This window comes from Cavia porcellus, unplaced genomic scaffold, assembly GCF_034190915.1.
Source record: "Cavia porcellus strain 051 isolate PalLab524CR breed Dunkin Hartley unplaced genomic scaffold, mCavPor4.1 scaffold_18, whole genome shotgun sequence".
NCBI lineage: Eukaryota > Metazoa > Chordata > Mammalia > Rodentia > Caviidae > Cavia > Cavia porcellus.
In genome coordinates this window covers 24,011,719-24,038,342 of record NW_026947501.1, presented here as the reverse complement: position 1 = coordinate 24,038,342, position 26,624 = coordinate 24,011,719, and the positions used below count along the sequence as shown (strand labels likewise).

The window sequence follows — 26,624 nt, the reverse complement described above, 5'->3', positions numbered from 1 at the left end:
CTCAAACTCACAACGACCCTCCTGCCTCAGTCTCCCAAATGCTAGGATTACAGGTGCATGCTACCATGCCCAGCTGTAAATATATATATTAATTTTTAAAAGTATGTATAACAACCTTAAGGGGGAAAAAAACACAATTGCTATCATATCATCTGACACAGCAGCCAGGCTTTCTTGCCCTTGGTCTCCAAAAGAGGAGATACACTTTTTACTACCAGGACCAGGCCAAGATGATCCTGTTTGATCTCTCCCTAAAACTTAAATACCATGCCATCTCCAAGAGCCCTAGAACCAATGAATCAGCCATGCAAAAACAGAAAAGGGCAGAGTGTGTTCACTGCGGATGCCCAGGCTGACCAACACAAAGCAATTCTGTGATACCGAGGTGGCCAAGGGTTAACACCTCATTCAGGCCTGATGCAGCGAACCCACGTGCCTGGCTATGATGCTTTAGATGTTTCCAGCAAAACTGGGAATTGTTAAATTGATTCTACCTGGTTAATTCTAAACTTAATATTTATCATCATAATAGTTATCATAACTAATTTTGGAAAACAGATACAAGAAAAAATATCAGAGTGGTGTATCTGATATATATGCTTTTTGTTTCTGCTTATATTTCTAATTTCCCACAACAAACATTTATAACCTACATGAAACACACATACACAACTCCCTAACTACAACCTGTCCAGACTCCACTGATAGTCTATCATGCCCTGGTTCTATTTGTGCTGCCCTTCAGCTCTGTGAGTAATGAGCTCCTTTTCTCCATCTCATTCTTTTGAGGTTGGTTGCCCTTTTTATTTTTTCCAGGAGACAAGGCTTGCCATTAGCTGACTTCCCTTTCCTCCTCTTAATAACAATACCCACCCTCAACTCCACAGTCTGGGTTAGACTTCCCCCTCAACGCTGCACATTAGCAGAGCTCATTCTCAGCCACCTTGTACTGGGTTATGTGACACAAGTTGTGCTTATTTCCAATACTCCTTTTGCACAGAAGCTAGCACACAGTAGAGATAAATGTGTGCAAAAAATCAAGCAAGATTTAAAAAACAATTATCTTGGCCAGGTACTTTTTACACACATTATTTTATGTTTTTCAGTGCTGGGCATAGGCCTTGCACATGCTAGACAAGTACATAGCCAGGTACTCTTTAAATTCCTGACTGCTTGAGTCATGATTATATATACTTTAACATCTTCTCATTCCAATGCTTTGAAACCTGTACACGCATTGGATTTATGAAGAAACAAATGGCTCCAGAAATAACTTGGAGAACATTATGGATGTTTGTCACTTTAGAAACCTAGTATATTAGAAAAAAATGTTTTCTTAGTATTCAGGACCTGTGGAAACATTTCTGCTTATAAATAATAATTTTTGAAAATTATATTCAAGATATATAATTATTTACTTATTAACTTCTCTGCTCCTCAAATCAAACTGGTTTTTTCCCCCATACCAACAATGCTACTGTGGGTAGAGTGCTATTTGTCTGAAATGCTTGAGATATACACATATATGTATATGCATATACATAAGAGTTATTTTGCGGATGGAACCTAAGTCTTAACATGAAATTTGCTTATACATATAAACCTAAGATACCTTTTACACAATTTAAAAAATAATTTTGTACATAAAACAACTGTGTGGGATTTTGCTTTCATTTCTTTGAGTCAGGGTCTCGCTATGTAGTTCTTGGTGACCTTGAACTCACTATGTAGCCCAAACTGGCCTCTGACTCACAAGGGCTGGGATTATAGGCGTGTGCTGCCACACCTGGTCTGTATGGGGTTTTTGTTTGAAGCATTCAAAAAGTTTCAAGTTTTGGAGCATTTCAGATTTTTAGATTAAGGATGCTAGATCTGCAGTGGGATTTGCTAAGTTATGCTGAAGTGAACATGGCACTTTCAAATCAATCTTTAAATCAAAGTATCATCATTTAAATGTCAAGTTCTGTTAAGAATTTTCAAAAGACTATTCAAAACACAAATATAATGAAACAACAGAAAAGTAACCAAACATACCTGGTCCTTTTCAAGTGTAAGTATTTGATAGCCAGTTGTTCTACTACACACTAGTTTTCCATTACTATCAAAAGAAGCCAAGCGAAGTCTAGGATTTAAAAAAACAAGCACAAAAGCATGCTTTTAAAACCACAGATTAATCAAGCCCTACCTCATTTTAATATTTTCTCATCCATATTTTCTTTTCAAACTGTCTTTTTAAATTGTAAATTGATTCCATTGAGATTTACAAACCTGCACTGAAACAAAAAAATCAAAAATATTAATAAATGATTTTATATATATATATATTTCTTTTTTAAGAGAATGTTTTTTTTTTGTCTTTTCTTTTCCCAGTACCGGGGATCGAACTCACGACTGTCTGCTTGGAAGGCAGGTGCTTATGCCGCTGAGCTAAATCCCCAGCCCCTATGATTTTATACTTATAAAAAAATATAAAAATATATTATTCTATGTCTTACCAAATACTATTAGTGATATAAAAGATCAGATTTTAATTTAATTTTTTACATTTCCCACAGAGTGGGAAGGGAAATCTCACCCTACCGAAATGCTAAGCTCCTTCGAGGTTGTAAACTGACAGATCCGCTACATGGCTGATTCAGTGTATTGCGTTTGAAAATGATGAACCGATTGGTGTAAGTCACAAGTAGGTCAAAGCCGAAGTTAAAACCTGTCCAACGCCAGCAGTACTAGAAGATTACAAAAGAGACATTTAGTTTAGTTTATCATGTAAGTCAAAAATAAAAAACTGAAAATGTTTTTTCTCTAACTCATTCCAAGTATTTTGCCCATAGATCCCTTACTTTGTTAATATTTTCCCTTAAGGCTTCTCATAAAATTATATACCTAAACTGGAAATGCAGCCTGTACGATTAAAATTCCTCTAGCTTTCTACATTACAGTTCTAAGTATAGCCAGATGAAGCCATTAACATGCATCTTACTTTAGAAATAAGTCTAAAATACAGAAATACACAGAACTGGGTTATTTTATTTTCTGTCTTTTTGAGACAAGGTTTCACTATGCAGTTCAGGGTGGCATTCAACTCGCTATGTAGCACAACCTGAATTCATGGCAGTTCACCTGCCTCAGCCTCCTGAGGGCAGGGTTTACAGGTGTGTGCCACATGCCCAGCAGAACTGGATTATTTGAAATACATCATGAGGGTCCGAGTTTGTTTTTTCTATCAGTGAATAGGCAATGAGAGTGTATTAGGTAAAGTAGTGTGGTGCAAGGAAGTACAGTTAGGACTTCAGGGGTTTGTTTGACATCATGAATGATGCATTCATGCATCATTAATGCAGTATTTAACTAATATGTGTTAAGCAAATATGCCAGGTATTGCCACTACTCTAGGCAATGGAAACACAGGCAGATAAAATGAAGTTTCTGCTTTGGTAAGGTTTATATTCTACTATGTGAATATGTTTGTGTGGTAGGAAGAAGGATGAATAATGCTCATAGAATGGAGAAGACAAGAAAGTCAGGACAGGACAGAGGGCAGCTTGCAGGACAGAGAGAAGCCTGCTAATTTACTCAGTGCTCAGAGGAAGTCCTGAGTAGGCTAAGCGAAGGAGGGGACTAGGCAGCCATCTGGGGAAGTGTCACAGGAAGAGAGAAGAGCAAGCACAACCATACGGAGGGAAAGCATGCTTGGCACATTTAAAGAGGAGCAAGCAGGGCTACACCGCCCGGGCAGTGACTGACTGGGACAAAACCTGGAGATGAGTTCACAGAGACAGCCAAGGCCAAAAAAGGAAGGCCTGCTAGTCCACTGTAAGCAAGATTTCAGATGTCTTCTAAGTGTGGTAAGAGGTGAATAGAAAGTATTAGAAAATGAAAGGATATAATTTAACTTATACTTTAAAAAGACCACTTTTGGGGGCTGGGGATTTAGCTCAGCGGCATAAGCACCTGCCTTGCAAGCAAGCGGTCATGGGATCGATCCCTGGTATCGATAAAAATGAAAGACCAAAAAAAAAAAAAAAAAAAAAGACCATTTTTGACTGTTGTATGAAAGGCGAGTAAAACAGGAGAGCAGTTTGAGATTAGTCCATAGCCCAGGCGGGGAATAAGGTGCCCTGGACTTGGGTGTTAGTGGTAGGCATATTAACCATGTATTTTAGGCATACAGCCTTGCACAATTTCTCATGGACACCAAGAATGGTACGAAAGAAAGAGGAGTCCAAAATGAAGTCTGAAGTTTGGAGCGTATGCATGGATAAATGGAGGGGGCTGCCAATGCACTGAATATTTGGGATGGAGGCTGTTTAAGGATGAAACTCAAGCACTCTGCTTGAGACAGTGGGATTTTGTTTGGTTGGTTTTTTTGCTTCGTTTTTGATGGTGCTAAGGAAACCCAAGGCCTTGCACATGCTTAGCAGGTGCTCCACCTGAGCCACACCCCCAGCCTCCAGGAATGTTATGAATGAGATGTGATAAGGTATCCAAGAAAGATGCCAAGTGAACAGTTAAGATATATGAACTTGGGGCTAGGGCTTATCAGTGAAGAGATGACCTATGACATCACAGGACTGGGAATAAGCACAGATAAAAAAGAAGTGCAAGAACTAAGCCACCAGTTATAGCAACATTTGCTGAGTAAGAAATGATCTAGCAAAGACTTTAGAAGGAGCAGTCAATAAAGTAGGAAGCAAACCAGCAGAGTATGCTGTCCTCTAAGCCAAGTGGAGAAGATCTTTCACTAATGCTTGAGGAAACAGATGTGAATGCTGCTAAGAGCAGTCAGAATAAGATTCCTGACTACCTGATTTGGCAACCTGGGATCACTGCCGATACTGGTGTAGCTGCTTCAGTGGAGTTGTACAAATGAAATAAATGGGAGTGTATTAAAGAAGGTGCTAGAGAAGTGATAGAAACTTTGATAATTGTAGATAATCATCAAGAGACTACAACAAAACAAAACAACTTTGCTGGCCTTGGAAAAGATTAAGTAGAGGGGATGAATACGGCCAACTTTTCCCGTGAGTTTTGTCTGAAAGGGGTGCAGAGAAATGAGAGGAGCTAGAGGGGAATGGGGAGTCAGATATAGTTGAAGACAGATGATACTGCAAGATGAGACAGTGCAACCATTCTCAGAACAGAAAAGCACAGGCACAATCACAGATGCAGGTGGACTGATACAACTGCTGATAAGGAGAGGTACTGATTCTCTGCCTACTGCAGTGAGGAACAAGGTTATCATGTAGCATTCCCTTTTTGAAGAGGGGTTAAGTCATGTGAGATAGTAAGAGGATAAATTCACTAGAGATGTGGGAGAAACACCTTGTAGCACTACAGGCCCTTTGATGTTTATGTGTGGCTACAACATTTTAAGGAAACCCATTGGGATGTGGTGTATTTAGTCATACTCATCTATTTGGCCATAGGCATGAACTGCATGAAAAGATAGAATTTAAAACAAGTTGGGGTTTAGCCAGATGGGTATAACAGAGTCAGTAAGGGAAAAGAGAAGCTAAAAAGGCCAATTTTAATATGGAATATAAAATACAAATTAACAAAAAAGTAAGGATGTGGTTAGAGAGGTGACTGGAAAACAGGCAGTAAGAACAATGTATTATAAATCCCAGTGGGAGTACAACATTGTTGTAATCCAGGTACTGGGGAGTCAGTTACAAGGATAAGAGGAAGTAGAGCCCCAAAATGGGATACCTGAAATGGAGATTTTGAAGATACAGTAACCAGTGATGAAAAACTTGCGGATGTCTGGCTGGGAATGCAAGCCCGAGGTTGGCGACTACCAGGAGAAGGAGGGTCAGGGAGAGACACAGTGAAATCACAAGTGGTAACAAAGTGGTGACCAGAGTGAATCCTGTGTATTTCAGCCAGCATAAGGTGGTGGATGGAGCAGTAAACACTGCAGCTTTAAAGACACTGGATTTTAATGATGAAAGAAGAACAAGATATGGAAGCAGCAACAAAGAAGGAGTAGGAATAAAAAAGATAACTCATACTCTGAATACTCGTCACAACTGTGAAAACACACATAAAATAACTGACCTTTAAAAAATTAAATGAAGGTAAATTTGGGAGAAAACGAAGCGCATGATTACTTAAATTAGGAAAATATTTCTTAAAGATGAAAATTATGATTAGCCTATAAAATTGATTTAATGGGTCATGATCAGCTTTTTAAAATAATTAGAAAACAAGTTCTCTAGACATAGCAAGGGTAAGAACTGTTTTAAGTATTTTCCTACATGTATATTGTTATGGTTTGTGCCTGGATGTCCCTCCAAGGCCTCATGCCGTCACAGGGGTGGACTTGTAGAATCTGTGATCGAGTCATGGTCCACTGCTGGGACTATGGGTGTGAAGGCTACGCTGACCTAGGGTGAGGAGCCTACATATAACACCAGGGATAGAAAGGGTCTCCTCTTCGCCCTCCTCCCTTTTGCTCTCGCTGCTTTTACTCTTTTCCACTACCATGAACTGTTGCCCTCTTCCATGTGCCACCCTGCTTTGGAGCCAACTGAGTATGGACTATAACTCCACAAATGTGACCTAAATGAACCTTTCCTTCCTTTATTTTGGGCATCAGGTATTTTGTCTCAGCAATGAGAGGAAAGTAACCAATATGTATATATATTAGGGGAAAAAGAAAAAGGTAACTCATGTGGATAACACATAAAGGGCTTGAATATCTTCATTTAGGATAAATATAAAACAAATCACTTTTAACGACTATGTAAAAAAAAAAAGACTAAGTAACACATCCCACATAACTTTTTGTTTTCATTCTTGTCATTTTTTTATTTTTTTAGACAAGGTCTCACTATATAGTTCAGGCTAACCTTGAACTCACTATATAGTTCAGGAAGGCCTCAAATTGGCAGCGATACTCCTGCTTCAGTCTCCAAAGTACTGAGATTATAGGCACATGCTACCAGGACTGGCCCCAAATAACTTCTTTTACCTTGCTTTCTGGATTGCCATAGGATTTTTTTTTCCCAAATTGCTTATCTGGACCCAAAATTTAAGTTCAACAGTCTTACACAAGGGTGAATAATCAATCTACACTGGGCACAGTGATACAACTCTTTGCTCAGGACCTCATGTTCCAGAAGTCATGAAATAAACTCTTCCAAAATATGATAGGTGTCACATTATCATGTAAAATGTATTAACTGGTAAGAGTTTTCAGATATTGATGCTTTTAATCTTTTTATGAAAAACTGCAAACATGAAATTAGAGAAAATACTGAGCCAAATTTTCTCAATAATTTATATGAGAATATTAATATTGTTAATAAACACATACTTACTTCACCATCTTTGGTAAGTTTTCTACCACACCTCATGCTATTTTCCTCTAGTTCTTCTTTATTGATTTCTCGAGGCCTAAAAATATATGTAAGTCATGAATTTTCATAGAAAATAGGCAACTAATAACTGAAGAAAACTTGTAATTTAAAAACAAAATCTCAGAGCCGGGGATTTAGCTCAGTGGTGTAAGCACCTGCTTGGTAAGTGCAAGGTCATGAGTTCAGTCCCCAGTATCACCCCCCCAAATCTTGCTTCTAGATTTAAAAATAATTTTTATAGGGATAAGGTCATATGAAGTGTCCAAACACATAATAATAACAGTAAGTGTAACAATATGTAATAAAACAATAATAAGTGTAAATAAAACATGTCCTTGATATCCAAGAGCCTGGGCAAGTAGAAAATGAGATGGAAATAGTGACCATGAAAATCTGGAAAGAGGGGTAATGTTAGAAGCATGGAGGAGGCGCAGATTGAGCTGGGCATGGTGGCACATGCCTGTAATCGCAGTACTTTGAAGACTGAGGCAGAGGGTTATTGCAAATTTGAAATCAGCCTGGGCTACAAAGTGAGTTCAAGGCCAGCTAGACTACATAGTGACAACCTGTCTCAAAAAGACCAAAAAAAAAGCAGACTGATCACCTAGAGTGCAGGGAACTGTCACAGAGGAAGTGTTGGCACTGGAGTGGGAGCCCGGTGGGTAGAGGTGGGAGGTGTATTCTGTACAGAGGGAGGGAACATATGCAGGAAGAATAGCTTACTATTCAGTTTTTACCTTTTAAAAAGGGACTGAAGAATAACAGAATATCAAATGAACAAAGAATTTAGGGCAGCTGGAGTGTAAGATGAGCAATAAGAAGAGAAGAAACTAAAGACATTTGGGACAAACTGCTGAAGGTTCCACAGGCCACATCTCAACTTTTCCTGTAAGTGACAGAGTTCTCACACATGTGTTCTGCTAATATGAAACTCTATTATTGCAAACACATGGAAATAGAGAAAACAGGTAGAATAATAAGCCAAAGTTTGTCATCATCTGACCTCAGTAATCTTTATTTTTTTACTTTTTTGGGGGACAGGGTCTTGCTGTATAGTTCAGACCAACCCTGAACTCACTATGTGGCCCAGGCTGGCGGTTAACTTGTAGCAATCTTCCTGCCTCAGCCTCCCAGGGGCCGATATTACAGGCATGGGTCAGGCACTGGCTGACCTCAATAGTTTTAAATAGCAAAGCAGTAATCTCTCTTAACTGTCATCAAGTGTCTCTGGATAGATTTAAGAAGGGCACTGACACAGCTATATTTCTGTAGCTAACTATGACCACACATTCAGTGTCATGAAGTATAACATTTATCAGGGCAGTACCATCATAATCACCTACTACTACTAATCACTTCTTTTCAATGCCAGAGGTTGAAGCTGAGGCACCTCTCATACGCTAGGCAAATCCTCTAGCCACTGAGCTACACTCTTGGCCCTAATCATGTACTTCTGTGGTCAAGAAAACTAGACACTTCCTCTAACTCAAGTTTCTCAGCTAAGATTATGTATCAACCCTTAGTAAGGATAAAGATGAGAAAAATCTTAAAAATGTAGAACAATTTATAATTACTTCATGTTACAAAATGCTTTTAATCTGAATTGCATTAAATAATTCATTTTTTGGATTACATTATTTTTTTCCTGGTACCAGCAACTGAACTCAGGACCCTATACTTGCCAGGCAGTTGCTTATGCCACTGAGCTATATCCCCAGCCCTTGATTTATATTTCTTTTCTTTTTTTTTGGCCTTTTTGAGACAGGGTCTCATTATGCATTCACATTGGCCTTGGGCTTACTTTGTAGCCCAGGCTGGTCTTGAATTTGTAACGATCCTCCTGCCTCAACCTTCCCAATGCTGGGATTAAAGGTGTGTACTACCACTCCCATTGGTCCTTGATTTATTTATTTATTTATTTTTGGGGTACCAGGATCGAACTCATGACCTCACGCTTGCCAGGCAGGCACTTGTGCCACTGAATCCCCAGCCCCTTGATTTATATTTCAACTATGCTATTATACTTATGCTGGGAAAGTATGTTATGAATATATTTGGGAAAAGATGAAATTATACATAAAAACTAAAACCATGGATAACAATAACTTTATAATCCATCATGAATTTATGTAACACTTTCATACATTCACTGTTTAGCTATAAACTTAAAACTACTTATTATTTTGAGAAATTCTTGGTGTATTAAATGGGTTAAAAGAGATTTGGGGCAGAAAAATTAAACTTTTTATAGCCTCTTCTAACTCACAGGTACACTATACCCCATCTATTTCAAGGAGCTAGCACAATGATCAATAATGTGAAAGTACCTTCTATGAACTGTAGAAATACTTTTTAAGGGTATCATATGCTTTTGGAAGGGCATGTTTAATTCTAAAAGATCTTCAGAACAACCTATTTATTACTGAAAATTTGACAATACTACCCCAATTAACCTTACCTTTAAGGTAAATATGAAAATCATGCTGTATGAAAGTATTATTTCAAGTAATGTTTCAATATGTTGAAATCAAATCAGTACCAGGTAAAACAAAGTATATGAATTACTCAAATTTAATAATACAGTAAGTGACAATTCAAACATTTTATTACACTAATTGATCAGAAAGATAGTTGTAGGACTGTTTTAAAAATATAATAAAATTTGACGCCTGCATATTCCTACAACTTCTCAGAGTCCTTTGGGCAGTGACTGAGGAGATAAACCATGCAGGAAACAATGTAAAGAAAAAAAATATATATATATAATAAAATTTGATTATATGGTCATTTCTTTAACAATTTGAGTTTTAAATTTTTAGAACAGATTTTTCAATATAATAACTGCGTTTAAAAATTCATGGCAATTTTTTTTCTTTTTTTTGGATGAGAAATGTAGCTTACTGACAAAATGCTTGCAGACCAGATGAGAGGACACTCTGGGTTTGACCCCCAGAACCACAACAAAAATTACTGATTTTTAATGAACAATCATGTAATACACTTACCCCACTTCACTGTCCTGTTCTGCCCGCAGCATAGCAAGCCACTGCTGTTTATATACAGAAGACAGCCATTCTGCAGTATAAACATCAATTAATAACAGACACAAATAGAACATGGAGGATTTAAACATTATAAGTAACTGATAAAATTATTTCTAATTTTGTTTAAAATAGCAATATAAAAAGCAGGTAGCTTGCATTTTATAAGCATGCTATAATAATAGCTTAACAATCTTTTTTTGGTGTGCTGTTTATGGCTTTGGAATGGCAAATGTTACCCAATTTTGCCTCAAAGTAGACTTTAGATTACATACATTTCGATTCAGTTAGGATCAACGTCCTTAGTTAAAATTCAAAGTACAATCTTGAATTTAATAGCTTGTAACTTAAATTAATTGCATCTTGTGAAAATCATTCTTTATTTTCAGCTTTTACAATAAAAATTTTCTAATAAAAATTGAATAATAGATTTTTCCTTTATCTGAAAATAACAATTTTATCCTTTAGGAAATAAGCTAAATTAGTAGATGAAGAATGTACATTCAAGAATAATTTGGAGGGCCAGGGATTTAGCTCAGTGGCATAAGGACCTGCCTTGCAAGCACGCAGCCATGAGTTTGATCCCTGGTACCAAAAAAGGAGAATAATTTGGAAAAATTAGATTTGGATACTGTTATTAAAAATAAGAGATTGTAAGTTTGAGCTCAGTTTGGGCAACTTAGTGATTTAGCAAGATCCTGTCTCAAAAATAAAAAAGGGCTGGGTATGTAATTCAATGCAAAGGCCCTGGATTCAACTCCCAGTACCACAAAAAAAAAAAAAAAAAAAAGTAAGGAAAGTAAAACCAAGTCAAGTGAATTTAAAGTGAATTCAGAGTACTACCAGAAAAGTTACAATTGGGGTGTGGGGACAGGTCTCACGATGTAGTTCAGAACAGCCTAAACTCACAGCGACCCTCTAACCTTAGCCTCTCAAGGGCTGGGATTATAGGCATGCACCACCATGCCTAGCTAGTTATGACTTTACAATACTTCTAAAGTCATTTTTCAAAGTCTGATTCAAAGTAGTGTACTGGTTAATAAAATGAAAGAATGGGTGTGATGGTGCATACCTGTAATCACAGCACTCTAGGATACTAAGGCTCAGAGACTGAAATTTGAGCCCAGCATAGGCAAATTAGCAATTTAGTAAGACCCTGTCTCAAAATACAAAATGGGCAGAGGATGTAGCTCACTATGAAGATCCTGGGTTCAATCTTCAGTTCTGGGCGGGGGGGGGGGAACCCTAAATAAAATGAAAGAACATTTGTACTACAGAATGCTATTTTAATATTCTAGAGAATATTTGATGAAATTGATATGGGAAGATAGCCACCACATATAATACAAAGGTAGAAGATTACATATGCAGTATGACTCCATTTGGACATAAAAATGTATACCTTTTTGACATTAAGGATAGTTACCCCTTTCTATGATACATATTACTGTTACAAGAAAAACATAGTTTAAAATCATGAATTCATCATGCTCTCTTACCTGAAGGTACTAACGAATCTTGTTCAATAATCCTTGCAGAAGCCAGATCACTAATAATATACTGTAACCTCAGCTGTCTAAACACTGACATGAATGGTATTCCTTGCTCAGTTTCAAGGAATGCCATACTTTTACAATCTAAAAAACAAACAAACAAAAAAAAACAAAAATAGAGCAAATGAACAACAGACATTAAAAAAATCTATTATTATTATATTCTTAAATGTTTCTATGGGCACACACACCTCCCCCACTAGAATACAGATAAGCCAGTTTCACAATTTTGTGTGTGTGTGGATACAGGCAATCGAACTGAGGACCTCATGCTTGCCAGGCAGGTGCTGTGCCACTGATCTATATCCCCGGCCCTAGCTTCAAAATTTTGAAGAATCTCCCGCCCCAGTACTGGGGATCAAACTCACGGCCGCCTGCTTGCAAGGCAGGTGCTTATGTCACTGAGCTAAGTCCTCAGCCCCTAAAATTTTGAAGATTTTTATAAATCTGAAGTGTGAGGATAAAAATTTAGGGAGATTTAGAAATTGGTACTAGTGAGACTACTGGACTGGGAATTCAGTTGTGTTTTGACAGTTTAGAGCTTGTAATCCCACAAGGTAGGAAAGTCTGAGAAAAATATGAGACTGTTATCACTCTGGAATCCCTATCCAAGTACTAAATATTGTAGTGAAATCTGGAGCTCAAATGCCTAACTCATGTGTTTTCACAAGATATACAGTACATGGAACACCTCTTGGTAACTTTTTTTTTTTTTTTTGGTACTGGGGATCGAACTCACAACCTTGCGCTTGCCAGGCAGGCACTTAGGCCACTGAGCTAAATCCTTGGCACCTCTTGGTAATCTTAGTAAGTTCTTTTATGAATCAATGCTTCTTGTAACTTTTGCTTCAGCTACAAGAGATAAACACTACTTGATATATTAATTCTCTATTGAAGTACAAATTAGAGTCAGGCATGGTGGTACACGCCTATAATCCCAGCTCTTGGGAGCCTGAGCTAAGAGGATACCTGCAAGTTTGAGGCCAGCCTAGACTACCTAGAGAATTCAAGACCAGGCTGAAACAAAAATCCAAACCAAACCAAAAAGATACTGCCACCCCTGAACTAAATTAAACCTCTTGTCTTTAAAAAAGACACTTACTGTAGCTTGTAATACATGTATAGAATTAATTCATTGTTCATGTTATGAAGTAATGAATATTTAATATTTTCATTTAGGAGAAATTTAAGGTCATTTGAAAAAATTCTCATTTGCATTCCTATGTACTTTCATGAATAGGAAGGAAATGTGAAGCCTCTTCCAGTAAAAAAACTGGGGATGGTGGTGCACGCCTGTAATCCTAATACTCAGGAGGCACAAAGATTATGGTAAAGTTCAAGGCAAGCCTGGGCTACTTTGTGAGTTCAAGGTCAGCCTCATCTACTGAAATATTATCTCAAAAAAAAAATTTTTTTTTAAAATGATAGTTATTATAGATCATATCTTTTTTTTTTCTTTTTTGGGGTACTGGGGATCAGACTCACCACTTTGTGCTTTCCAGGCAGGCATTTTTGCTGCTGAGCTAAATCCCCACCCCAATAGATCATACCTTAAGGGTTAATCATGCCTCATGTGAAACAAAGAGTTTTTCATGAACTAAAAAGTTGTTCTCCAACAAAGTTTTTTTTTTTTTTTTTTAACTGAAAATGGTAAAAACATCTAAGGTAAAGAATTTTTGCAATTCTATCTTATGCATCTTTTGACATTCCTCTGGTACCTTCCAAAAGTCAAGGAAAAAACATAAGAAAGAGTATATACATTTTTAAAAGAAGTTAACTTATTTATATCAGGCATGCAGCTGGATTTCCATCTCTTGATTTTTTTCTCTTCTTAGTAAGAGCGACATCTTCAGCCTCTACTCCCTACTCGTTTTTGAGGCAGGGTCTCACTAAATCAGTAATGTAGGCTGGAGTAAACTTGTGATCCTTCTGCCTTTATCTTCTAGAGTGTAGGGATTACAGGTGTATGCCACCATCCCTGGTAGCCTTAAAAAAAATCATTGTTCTACTTCATGTTGAAATAAATGTGCCAATTTCCTTTAATCCCACCTACTGGGGGTTGAAGCAGGAGGAGCACAAATTTAAGTCCAATCTGGACAATTTAGTGAGATCCTATCTAACTAAAAAAGAAAAAGAGGTAGAGATTTAGGTCAGTGGTAGCAAGCCCTTGAGTTCAATTCGCAATACTGCCATAAAAAAAGCCAATTTGCAAATTTCACAGGCTGTATACTGAGACTAAATAATGCTGTTGACGTCATTATCATCATCTTTTTCTTCCTTTTTTGAGACAAAGTCTTGTTTTATAGTTCAGTCTGGCTTTGAATTCACTGCAATCTTCTTGCCTCCACCTGCCAAGTGCTGGGACTGCAGGCATGTGTCATCATGCCTGACCAACAATATCATTATGTTCTTACAGATGCCCTGCCACATGAATAAATTATAACTTTCTAATTCTAGATGGTCTTAGAGAAATCTGGTAATCCCATGGAGCCTTTTCTTCTAGACGGTAGAGCAAACTGGTTCACTGGCTTAAGAATTTGTAGAATCCAAAAAGTTTGTTTTAAACTATCCTGCTGTCCAACATGTAATTATACTAATTATTAACCAAATTCAATATAAATCCTTAAGTATAATTGTGTGAAATTTTTTTTTATTGCTATTGTTTCTTTTAAACTGGATCCTTGGGCCCTGGACATAGCTCAGCAGCATTAAGTGCCTGCCTGGCAAGTGCAAGATCCTTAGTTTGATTGCCAGTACCTAAAACAAAACAAAACAAAACTGGATCTTTATATACCTGAGGAACCGGATAATAAAGACAACTTAAAAAATATACCAATATGTAATAGGTCAAGTACAAGTGATTTTTCTCTATTATATCTATTATATTAGGTATACCTCACTTTGAGAATTTTATTACTGTTTGCAATGACTCTGTGAAGTCCTCAGAAAAACACAAGCATCAGATATACATTTTGCTTTGTGGAGTAAATGTCTCCTGAAGTTATCTTAAACTGTACACAGTGACACACTAAGGCTAGGAAGATACTAGAGTCAGAACACCAGAAACAAACCACAGCTTCTTATTCTGGTTCTTGTCACTTCAGCTCAGGACTGTTTCTCTCTGTGGCTGACCTGCCTGGAACACCAATAGGCACGAGGTAGTGTCACCAGCTCCCCAACTCTGGTTTTTTTTATTCTCCACTCTCCTTATCTTTTTCAGATTTTTTTGTCTCCTCACTTTCTGCCTCTATTATTTTCCTAATCTTTCTTTAATTGCCATAATGTAACATAAACCTAGTATTTTGTCCTTCAAGTAAATCAAGTTAGATTTTATTACATAGCCTGTTTTCTTTTTTTGGTATGGGGTACTGAACTCAGGACCTCATGCTTGCCAGGTAGGTAGCTTGCACTGCTGAGCTATACACTTGGTGTCCTTTTTAATCCTTTTGGCTCAGGAGTTGCATAAAAAATAATAATAATAATCTCACTCTTAGCTAGGAAATCTGACTACATAAAGTAATTTCACAAAATTAATTAATTAATTAATTATTTTTGGGTGCCAGGGATTGAACTCACAACCTCGAACTTGCCAGACAGGTACTTATGCCAGTGAGCTAAATCCTCGGCCCTACAAAATTTATTTAAATAAGACACACACTAAATTTTAAAATTCAGAACCTCTATTCAACAAAAGACACTAAGAAAAAAGGATAGCCAACATATTGAAAGTGCAAAACACATTTCTGACAGAGGATTGGTTATTCAGAGTATGTAAAGAACACATATAAATCATTAAGACAAATCTGTTATAAAAATGGGAAAATGTTCAGGTAGACATTTCGCAGAAGAGGAAATGTGATCAATAAACATGCAAGAGCCACTTAATCTCTTTAGTTACTAAGGAGATAAAAAAAGGATGTGAGGCAGTTTTGTAACAGCTCAAACAAAATGACCTAGGATTGCTCCAAGGAGCTCACCATGGATATCTCTTCCCAGCTGTCACGCTGCTAGCCTGAAAAATGCTACAAATTGGGAATTTTTTTAGAGTTACCTTATTTATACACTATTATGTATGTGACAACATTTTTGTTTAAAACAAAATAATAAACGTAAAACTCAAGATACTGGTTAGGGAGAGTAAGATGGATCTAATAGGTGAGAAACACGCAGAGTGAAGTTAGGAAGCCAAGATTAGTTCACGGAAGTTCAACATATTAATGAAAAATTTAAAAAGGCAGTCATGCATGGACCAAAAATGGTAATAATTTGGGGCCAGGAATATAGCTTAGTGGCACAAACACCTGCCTGGCAAGCACAAGGTCCTGAGTTTGATTCCCAGCGGGAAAAAAAACACCAGCATAGAATTCTTAAAAATAACAGTAATCTAAGAAGGTCACGAAGTAAGGGTTATGATTTAGTCATTTCTTTGTATATGAGGGCCATTAAAAGTTTTTTCCAAATTTGTTTTAGCAAAGTAAAAATAATAAATTGCATACTCCTGTCTACCCAGGTAAGACAACTGTTACCTTAACCAAAGTTAGATCAGTCTCTGCCAAGAATCTAATGAAAGATACTGAAACTTCCCTTGCCCCTGAAAAACGCAAGCAACACATAAGTACATTATCAGATTCCATTCTACTTTCAGGGACTAGTGGCACAAAGAACGCTGTCCACAGGCCCCTGTACTAAAAGGATATAGTTTGCCAGGGAAATCATGCAGTGTAGTTAAACAAAAGAAATGCAATCAAGAAGATCTATCAGTACTAAAATGGAAGAAACAACAATTGTAGGGAATCATGGTATGGTGACAGATCAAAGAGTAACAATTCAGATAATCCTAGCCTAGGCATTTTTCTTATTTAGCCAAAATTTTCTCATTGTAAAAGAGGTTCAACTGGATAACTGCAAGGGTTCTTAACAGATCTAACAGCCAGTCTATAACCAAATTGGGTCTGTTTTCTTTTATTAGTACATGTTTGCAGTACACAAGGATTATATTTACTGTAAGAAACTGGTGTGTGTACAGAACAATTTCAGTTCCTTTATTTCCCCTTCCTTCCATCCACCTTTTATTTTTCCAGCATTGGAGTTAATTATCATAAATACAGACTAAATACCAGACTAACAGGCCAAAGAACACATAAAACATTTAAGACAATTGTACTAAGTCAAAGTACACTTTTAGTTACACTGTCCATGCTGGATTACAATACTTTTTTTTTCTTTCTGTTTTCCTAAGGACTCAAATCTAGTAAATTCCACTTTAAAAAAGAGAAGTTCTCAATAAAAATTTCAGGCATACCCTTTTTCCGCTTAGAAAACCAGTTATCTGTTTCTGTCAAAAGCTGTTTTAAAGATCCATTCCAAGAAGGCACAAGTTGAAGGAACATCCACTAGGTTAAAAACAGTAAGAAAAAAATCATAAGACTTCATCATTTTATATTTCAAATAGCTTCCACCTTTAAATATAATATCAGCAAAATTTTAATTTCCACTGAACAAGCAACTGAGAGAAAAATGTAGCACTATTATAAAACATGCTTACAAACTTTAAATTCATCATGGCATTAATCACACACAGTCAAAAATAAAAACTGGATGTGCATCAAGAAGTCAATCCTTGAAAAGTATTCACAAACACACCTTATTAAAAGGTAAAGCTTTAAGATATACTACATTAGTAAATTTACACTAATTTTGTACACAATGCTCCAAGTCAGAAACATAAGGCTAAAAGCAAAATTATGTAGCAAGAAGACAGGGGACAGGACTTATCAAATCTGTCCTCTGCCCGGCATGGTGGTGCACTCCTGTAACCCCAGCAACTCGAGAGGCTGAGGCAGAAGAGTTCGAGACCAGCCTGGCTATGAAGTGAGCTCTAGGCCAGCCTTAACTGCATAGTGAAACCCTGTCTCAAAAAAGACAAAAAAACAAACAAACAAACAAATCTGTCCTCTGCTTCAAGCTTGCCACTTAGTAATTGTAAGAATTCTGTTTTTCAAATTAAAAGTTTGTGCACAGCAAAGGAAAAAACCAAGAACAGGGACCAATATCTAGAATATATGAAGAAATCAAAAAAATTGGGCCCAAAGATAAAAAGATCCAATAAAAAATTAGGTAACTGAAAGAAACACACACTTCTCAAAAGGAGAGACACAAATGATCAATACGTACATAAAATATGTTCAGCATCTTTGACCATCGGAGAAATGCTCATATAAACAATACTGAGGCTCTATCTTACTCTAGAAAGAATGACTATTATTTTATTTGATTTTTATTTTTTCCCTTTTGGTACCAGGGATTGAACTCACGACCTCATGCTTGCCAGGCAGATGCTTAAGCTGCTGAGCTAAATCCCAGGCCCTGAATGACTATTACTGAAAACTCAAAAAACAATGAGTGGTAGGAATTACCAATCATTCCTGTTGCTAGGAATGTTAATTAGTACAACCAGTATGCAAATCAGTATGGAGCTCTCCGAAAAAATTAAAACTAAAAATTCATTCAACCCAGCTATTCCCTTTCTAGGTATCTTCCTTAAAAAGTTAAAACATTGGGGCTGGGGGTTTAGCTCAGCGGCATAAGCGCCTGCCTTGCAAGCAGGCAGTCGTGAGTTCGATCCCCGGTACTGATAAAAAGGGAAAAGGAAAAAGACAAAAAAAAAAAAAAAAAAAGTTAAAACATTATATTCTAGTGACACATGCATACTCATGCTTAGAGCAGCACAACTCATATGTAACAGCTGTAACTTGGAAACCATTTATATTGCCACCAACAGACGAATGGATTAAAAAACATATTATACACAATGGAATACAATTCAGCTGAAAAAAGGTAAATTCAAGTCATATTTAGGAAAATGGATGCACTTTGAGACCATAATGCTAAGTGAAATAAATCAGAAACTGTTAAATATTACATGGTTTTGCTTACATGAAAAACCCAAAGTATAAATAATTTAAAAAGCAAAATAAAAGATGGATGATAAAAAAGAATAATTGCTAATTTGTTTCTTCAGAGTTGCCAAAATAAAAATTAGTTTAGACATGTTGAAATGTTTCCTAATGATGGGATGAAACATATGGCTGAAGTACAAATGGTCTCTAAAATTTGGCTGGGAATTTAGCTCAGTGGTACAAGTGCTTGCCTGGCAGGCGCAGGGTCATGAGTTCGATCCCCAGCACCAAAATAAATAAATAAAAATTGTACCTTTTTAAAAGAAAAAATTATACATGAAAATTTAATCATAAAATCATTAATCCAACCAAAGCTCAACTTTGAAAACATTCCTGAGAATCATGAAGAACATTTAAGTGTCATAAAATAATACCTTCTACAGAGAAAATTTCAGATTAAGTAAATAATGCTTGCTGCTCAAAAATTCTGAGAAAAAATAGAAAACTACAAAGTTAAAATCACTTATAAATCCTTAAATATAATATTTTGGCAGCCAATTCTGCAACTTACTATGGTTTGGTCTAGAGTTTTCAATTTTATGACTGTGGAAGTGTGCTCAATCATGCATTTTTCACTTTCAGTATAGTTTAATAAATTACATAAGAGATGTGACATTATTATGTAATAGGGTTTGTGTTAAGAGTTTTATTTTTTGTCTTTTTGAGACACGGTCTCACTATGCAGTTTAGGCTGGCCTTGGGCTCACTTTGTAGCCCAGGCTGGTCTCGAGCTTTCAACAATCCTCCTGCCTCAGTCTACTGAGTGCTAGGATTACAGGACTGCACCACTATGCCTGGCTGTGTTAGATTATTTTGCTCAACTGTAGTTAATGTGCGTGTTCAGATTGGTGATGCTAAGGTCTCATGTTTAGTGGTTAAGTATATTAAATATTTTCAACATAAGGGTTTATTGGGATATAACCTAATCATAAATTAAGGAGCATCTATAACGCTACCTTTTCTTACATAATGACCACCCTTTATCACTGGACACTTATTAGCTGTTTTTGGTTTTTTACTATTATGAGCAATGCTTGGATGATATCCTTGTGTACATCACATTATGCCAATACCTTTTTTAGAGCTGTGTATACATCCATCTCCACTTGCATCACAAATAAGTTTGATGAACCAATGAGTTGTTTCATGACGCTTATACTGGAAACAAAAAAACAAGAGTGAGCCTGTCTTCTTGTATAGGCTCACAAGAATTCTGGTGACACTAAATACATTTTTTTCCAAATGAAAATGTGAAATTAAAAATGACAACAGTTTTTTGTCCAAGGCAATGAGTCTTAGTTATTAATATTTTGGAAATCAGCAATACTTTTAATTCAGAAAGTATGATGTGAAAGGTCTGTTAGCACACTGATAGGCAATCGACATGCTCTGATCTATCAATCTAAGCAAGGTCCACTAATGTAACTTTAACATGTGCCATGAGTGGCAGCCTTCTGTGGGCCACACTGCATACACTTCTGTGTCAAAACAACAACAAACAAAAAAACCTCAAAAACAAAACAAAATACAAAAAAAGACACATCAAAATTCACTAAAACAGCTTTATTTTAAAAATAATCTATGTGCCCACTTCAGCATATATACTAATCTTTCATCTCTAAAAGAACTGATTAGTTATAAAACATTTTTATTACTATTAAAAACAGTAAGATCAAGAAATATGTTTTAGCTTAAGAGTGGGAATGATACCATCAAGGATTTTTCTTCTTCCTTTATTTTAAAAAGGAAGAACTCTGGGTCTCTTGTTTGTTGTGTGTGTGTGTTTCCCACTGCTGGGGAGTGAACCAAGGGCTGGCCTGCACACTGAGCTACAGCCTCAGCACTTCAAGTTTTTTTTAAATTTTGAGACAAGGTTTCACTAAGTTGTTGTTCAGGCTGGGACAGAACTCTTGATCCTCTTGCTTCAGTCTTCCGAAGCGCTGGGATTACAGGCATGTGGCACTTGTGAATTTTTAAGACTACTCCTATTATCAGGTTTTTTTTCCCCCCTAGTGCTGGGGATTGAACCTGAAGCCACTCCACCGAGCTTTGTCCCCAGCACCATTTTTATTTTGAGACAAGGTCTCACTAAATTACTAAAATGCCCGGACTAAGCTTAGACTTGCAATTGTCCCTCAGCCTAGGTTACTTTTGAAAAAACTCGGTGGGAAATTATGACCATGTGTGGTGGTGCATACTTTAATCCCAGCTCTCTGAAGGCTGAGACAAGAGAACTACAAGTTTTATCCCAACCTGGCAACTCAGGTGTGAGGATGTAGTTTACTACAAAGGTCCTCAGTCCAATACCAAATATCACTACTAACACCACCAAAAAAAAAGAAGGTAAGAAAGAAAAGGAACAAGTGTTACTTTCAAGACAAACATGCTACAGGAAAACAAAACAAAACATAAGGCAGGGATTTGTTTATATTTTTCAAACTTCTCTATTGCAATACTTCTGAAGACAGAGAAATGAAAAGAGTCCAACCACCTTCAAGGCAATCGAATCATTAAAAAAAAAAACCAAGCTAGGTGTGGTGGTGTACATTTGTAATCCCAGCGCTCTGAAGGCTGAGGCAGGAGGACTGCCGTGAGTTTAAGGCCAGCTAAGGTTACATAGCTAGTTCAAGGCCAACTTGAAGTGCAAAATTAGACCCAGTCTCAGAAAACAGAACAGAACAAAAAATTATAAACTATTTTACATTGAGAATGAAGAGAAATGAGTATTTTACTCCATAATGTATTTAAACATAAAAATGTGTACCTCTCTAATATCCTTCTCACTATACAAACAATGAAATTGATAGGAAACAGTGTAAGTTAAATCTTTGGTTTTATACATTCCCTTCAAAATGCCACATACTCCTGATGTTTGTACCCTATAGTCTTCAAAGGTTCATTTCCACTGAAAGTTTCTCAGATCCATCTCAAATCTGTTTCATTACTCCAAAAATCTCCTTGACAGCAGAAAGCATGACACAATCACCTCTGCAGAAGTGAGGTAGCACTTGAAACTTAAATTTTATAACAGCAATACATTTGTCTGCTAAAATTGATTAAAACAATAGTTATAATTTTATCATTTGCAACCAAGAAACTTATGCTGTGTTTCTTCGCTTTATGGTTATAGTTCACAGTATCTTTCATTAAATTGTGTACTTTTCATGTTCTACAAAAATAACTTGCATATTTTACCAAATGAAAAATGTTATTTTAGGATAATTAATTATAAAGTTATTTAAAATTCAAATACCTGAGCTCTTTAAAAAGTTCAACATTCTGATGAGTCATCAAATTGTTTAGAAGCCATTCAAGGCACCTGAAATTATAACATGTAATTATTATATTATCTATTATACAGTTTGAATTTATTAATAAGAAGATGGCATTAATCTTGCTATGACATGCTCAAAATTTTAGCATAATCTGAAATTTAGTATTGTTTTTGTCAGTCATTATTAAGGGAATACTGCCTTTATATTAATAAGATCATTTCTAATAAAGCAACCACTATTCAAGTTTGTGTTAAATGGTTTATGAGGGGGCTTACATATTTCTATATTTAAAATTTGAAAATAAATTCATTACTTAATAGATTAAAAATTGCCCGTAGTTACATAGGTAAAATGTCTTTCTATACCTTTTTTTTTTTCCTTCATTACTGGAAATTGAACCCAGATCCTGCACACTGAGCTACATCCCCATCCCTTTTTAATTTTTTTTTTTTTTTAATCGGTACCAGGGATTGAACTCATGACTGCGCACCTGCGAGGCAGGCGCTTATGCTGCTCAGCTAAATCCCCAGCCCCATAATTTCTGTATATAGAGACAGTCTCACTAAGTGGCCCAGGATGGGCTCAAACTTGCAACTCTCTTGCCTCAGCCTCCTAGAGTGCTGGGTTTACAGGTGTACATTAAACCTACTCTTATGCACAACCCTTCTTTGGTCATTTACAAAAACAAAATTTCTGAGGATTTTATTAATTAGTTCAAAATCAAAAAAGAGGATTTTTAAATAATAAAATCTTGCCCCCATGTTCTTTTTTCTCCTAATTCTTTCTATCTTATAGTTATACATTCTTTTAAGAAATCAAAGCAACCAAATTCACAGAAGTGGGATGGGAAGAAAAATAAGAAAGGGTAACTCACTTTTTCTTTACAGAATCTAATCCATAGGTCCCTGCGGATGTGTAATAGTCACACACAGTTTTCACATTAATTGTTTCCTTCATTGTCTCACCACACTGTTGTATTAAACCATCCTGTAAATATAAATAAGCACTGGAAAGGCCCATTTCATTTAGGCAAAATTAGCTCTGATATGTGCTTTTACATATTAAAAAGGAAAAAGAGGAAGAAACAAAGAAAACTGATTAAGCCCAGCAATCCTAAGGGTTTTTTTTTTTTTTTAATAAATCCAATAAAAATCTGCGAAAAAATCTAGCAAATATTCAACTAAATGCTAATAATTGGAAAATGGACTTTTTTGTGGAGTATGAATATCACTATTCTCTGTATTTTTTATTTTTCCCACCTCTGGGACTTTTGCAAATTTCTTTGGTAGCAATATCAGTTAATCCAGTGATGAGTTTCATAAATGACATGAATTTGCATTATTCATAATGAGATGCCCCTAAAACAAGTACATTATAGTTCTAAACAACTTATATTTTAATCTAAATTGATTACATAGGCTTCAAATAAACTACTTTTGTATGAAACAATACTGTTACTTTTCATTGCAACTTCTGAAATACCATGTGAGCATACTATAAGTTAGTGAATTATAAAAATAAGGCAGAAACCAGACATGGAATGTTAAAACCAAAGTTAGAAAATAAAGTATACTTATTTGAAATTAAATATTGAAAGAGTGAAAGTATTTTAATCAAAATCTCTGCAAAGCACAGTTAGCAAGCTATTAATTAGTATTTCAAATAAATCAGTATGTTAATTGTAGATAAAGATAAATACTGATTAAAATAAAACAATAACTCCACTGGTTTTTAAACTTACCTGAAAGTTATTCTAGGGTTTTCCCATTTCCTGTATAACATTTCTTCAGACACCATATCCAGTGAATTATCCTTCCTTAATTTCTCAGGTATCTACTTTTTCTCCATGTTTATTTATACTACCTTAACTTAGCCCTCACTTGGATCACTACAACAGGTTTTTGTCTCTAATCCTGTACTCCTTTTTCTTTCAAGTTATTGTCCATAGTGTTGATTGTGAAGTATTCTTTCTGAAATGTAACTTTTGTCTTTCCTCTGATTAAAGCAATCTAACGTCTTGTACATGTATAGTCTACACTTCTTAGTAACGTGTAGAGCAGCAGTGGTGAACGTAGAGCGTGCGTGCCACGGCGAGCTGTGTGTAACGCTAAAGCTTTAAAAAGTTTGCCGTCACTGTAAAGAGGAAATTTTATGATCTGTCTTCTGCCTCTCTCCATACATATAATGTTATCATACCTATACTATTGGATAGCACTTATTTTACCTTTGGGGTCATAAAACAACTCTCCTCATTCCCCTTTCCCAAATATACTATCCTGTAAGCTCCTTTAATATAAGAATTGTTTTTTGAAAAATTCACAGGTAAAGGTTGTACATATTTAGAAACTACATCTTAACTTTCCTTTGGTTCTCTAGGACTAGTTTGACATAATATAATTCTGTTGAATGAATAAATCTGTCATTCTATTAGAGTAAAATGCAAACATATAGTACACACAAAGTTATGAGAAAGTTTACACAGTAGCATTTGATTTTTTTTGAACTCATGAACTAAATTAGTAATCATAAACTACCTAACAGTCAAGAGTAATAATTAACAGAAATTTACAAATGAATTTAAACATTTTCTAATTATAGTTATATTAAGCTGCACACAAACAGCTTGCATTTAATGTACCCAGACATCATGACCTCCTAAGTAATAAATTACTTTTGGTTTAGAATTTAAAATGATTTATAGTACCAAGGATGAAGCTCAGCAGCACAAGTGCCTGCCTGGCAAGTGCAAGGTCCTGAGTTCAATCCCATGATAACAAATAAATAAATAAAACGATTTATAAATGTTTTTTTGGTCTTTTTCATTTTTATCGGTACTGGGGATCGAACTCACAACCGCCTGCTTGCAAGGCAGGAGCTTATGCCGCTGAGCTAAATCCCCAGCCCACGATTCATAAATAAATGGCATTTATAAAGGCCAGGCGTTTAGCTCAGTGGCACAAGTGCCTGCCTAGCAAGTATAAGATCATGAGTTCGATCTCCAGTAACCCCCCAAAGAAGGCATTTATGCATTCCATTTTTATCTTAAAAACTAAGCTTTATTTTTGGTTTTGGAAGAGATACTAACAAAGACACTGTTACAGTGTTTTTTGAATAACGTGATACCTACCAACTGCAGCATACAGGCTGCTGCCAAAATGGCAGTGACTCGACTGGGCTTTATTAGGACATCATCTCGATACAGCGACCCAAAAGCAACTTGCAGTGCTGCAAGCAAAATACACATGTATAAAGAAATAACAGCAATTACACAGATAAGATTGCTGCAAAAATAACAATAATTGTCTTTACAAAGACATCTGTCTAAATCTGGTATGTACATAAAAGGGTAAGAGAAATGTCACTACTGAAATGGTAATAGCTACTGATTGATGATGTTAGTAACTGTGTTGTAAATTTCTGTTTATACTACCAAAGCTAGTTGCATTCTTCTACATTAAGTCCCAGTAGTAGTTAGGATCACAACTCACAAACCCTTGGAAGAAGTTTTATAAGACAGCCCCAAGTAAAGCAATCATCAAGTCCAAGTGTACAGATTCAATGATAAACTTAATTCTGCCTCTTCTGTGCTTTGCCACTGGGGAGTAATGCAGCACACAGCTACAGATCTGTCTATGCCACGCTCACCCACGGCATCCTCCCTAGCCCTACTCCCCCAACACCCTGTCCTGTAGCTCCCTAAGCCTGGCCATCCTCCTCTCCGCTGCCCTCTCAACAATGTCCTGCATCATCTTATACACTCAAGTTTTCTCTGTGTCTGTGTAGAGGACACTGACCCCTATTAAGGAGGGGAGCAGAAGTACCAAATTAGGAACAGGGACAGCTAGCTGATGGTAGAGTCACTAACTGCTTGGAGATCCAAAACAAGTCCCATGCTTGCTCTGAGTCTCAGTAATCTAAAATAACATCACCTACATGACTCATTCCTTTTTATTTGGATTTATTAATTTTCTTAAAAAACTACATAATTTTAATAAATGGTATTTTCCCTTCCTTCCTCCTACAACCACATTCTGGGAAGACACTGACAAAGATAAGTAAATAGATTGCTAAAGCCCATATGAATAAAGAATAGGCTGATGAAGAACAGAACCGATAGGCCTGGGTGTAAATTAATATAAAATTGTCACCTTCAGGCGTTAAATGAAGCTTTATCCCTAATCAATGAAGTTAGACAAAAATATGTTCTATCAAAAGAATAAAAAGGGTGATCTTTAGGATTTTTCCATAAAAGGAGATAGTACCTTCTACATCAATATTCTGGTCAGGAATCTCCAGTTCAATAACATTCATGCTGGATTCTTTCCAAGAACCACTGAACATACTAGAGAAGTAGCCTGACTTAAGGAAAAAAAAACACCAATGATTATCCAGTACTTTTGTCTCCTGAGTTATTTTCCTCTCATTTCCAAGTCTA

The 26,624-nt window shown here is 36.2% G+C and overlaps 1 protein-coding gene and 1 pseudogene across 2 annotated transcripts in view; one reads left to right on the top strand and one right to left on the bottom strand.

The window, feature by feature from the left end:
- Gmcl1 (germ cell-less 1, spermatogenesis associated) overlaps positions 1–26,624 on the bottom strand; it is a 40,297-nt gene that overhangs the window by 4,421 nt on the left and 9,252 nt on the right. The window contains exons 3-13 of one of the 2 annotated variants that reach the window (XR_010040600.1): positions 26,452–26,548; positions 25,317–25,414; positions 23,064–23,176; positions 22,168–22,233; positions 19,988–20,072; positions 17,258–17,348; positions 11,902–12,039; positions 10,367–10,436; positions 7,323–7,398; positions 2,581–2,726; positions 2,186–2,273 (exon numbers count right to left, since the gene is read on the bottom strand). Coding sequence is in view for 1 of the 2 variants with exons in the window: in XM_003468929.5 (XP_003468977.1) it covers positions 2,035–2,122; positions 2,581–2,726; positions 7,323–7,398; positions 10,367–10,436; positions 11,902–12,039; positions 17,258–17,348; positions 19,988–20,072; positions 22,168–22,233; positions 23,064–23,176; positions 25,317–25,414; positions 26,452–26,548 (1,068 nt within the window). In the remaining variant the exon portion in view is untranslated. Of the gene's footprint in view, positions 1–2,034; positions 2,123–2,185; positions 2,274–2,580; positions 2,727–7,322; positions 7,399–10,366; positions 10,437–11,901; positions 12,040–17,257; positions 17,349–19,987; positions 20,073–22,167; positions 22,234–23,063; positions 23,177–25,316; positions 25,415–26,451; positions 26,549–26,624 lie in introns of both variants that reach the window. The other variant, XM_003468929.5, reaches the window with a different exon arrangement.
- LOC111756583 (small nucleolar RNA SNORA73 family) lies at positions 9,977–10,101 on the top strand (annotated as a pseudogene).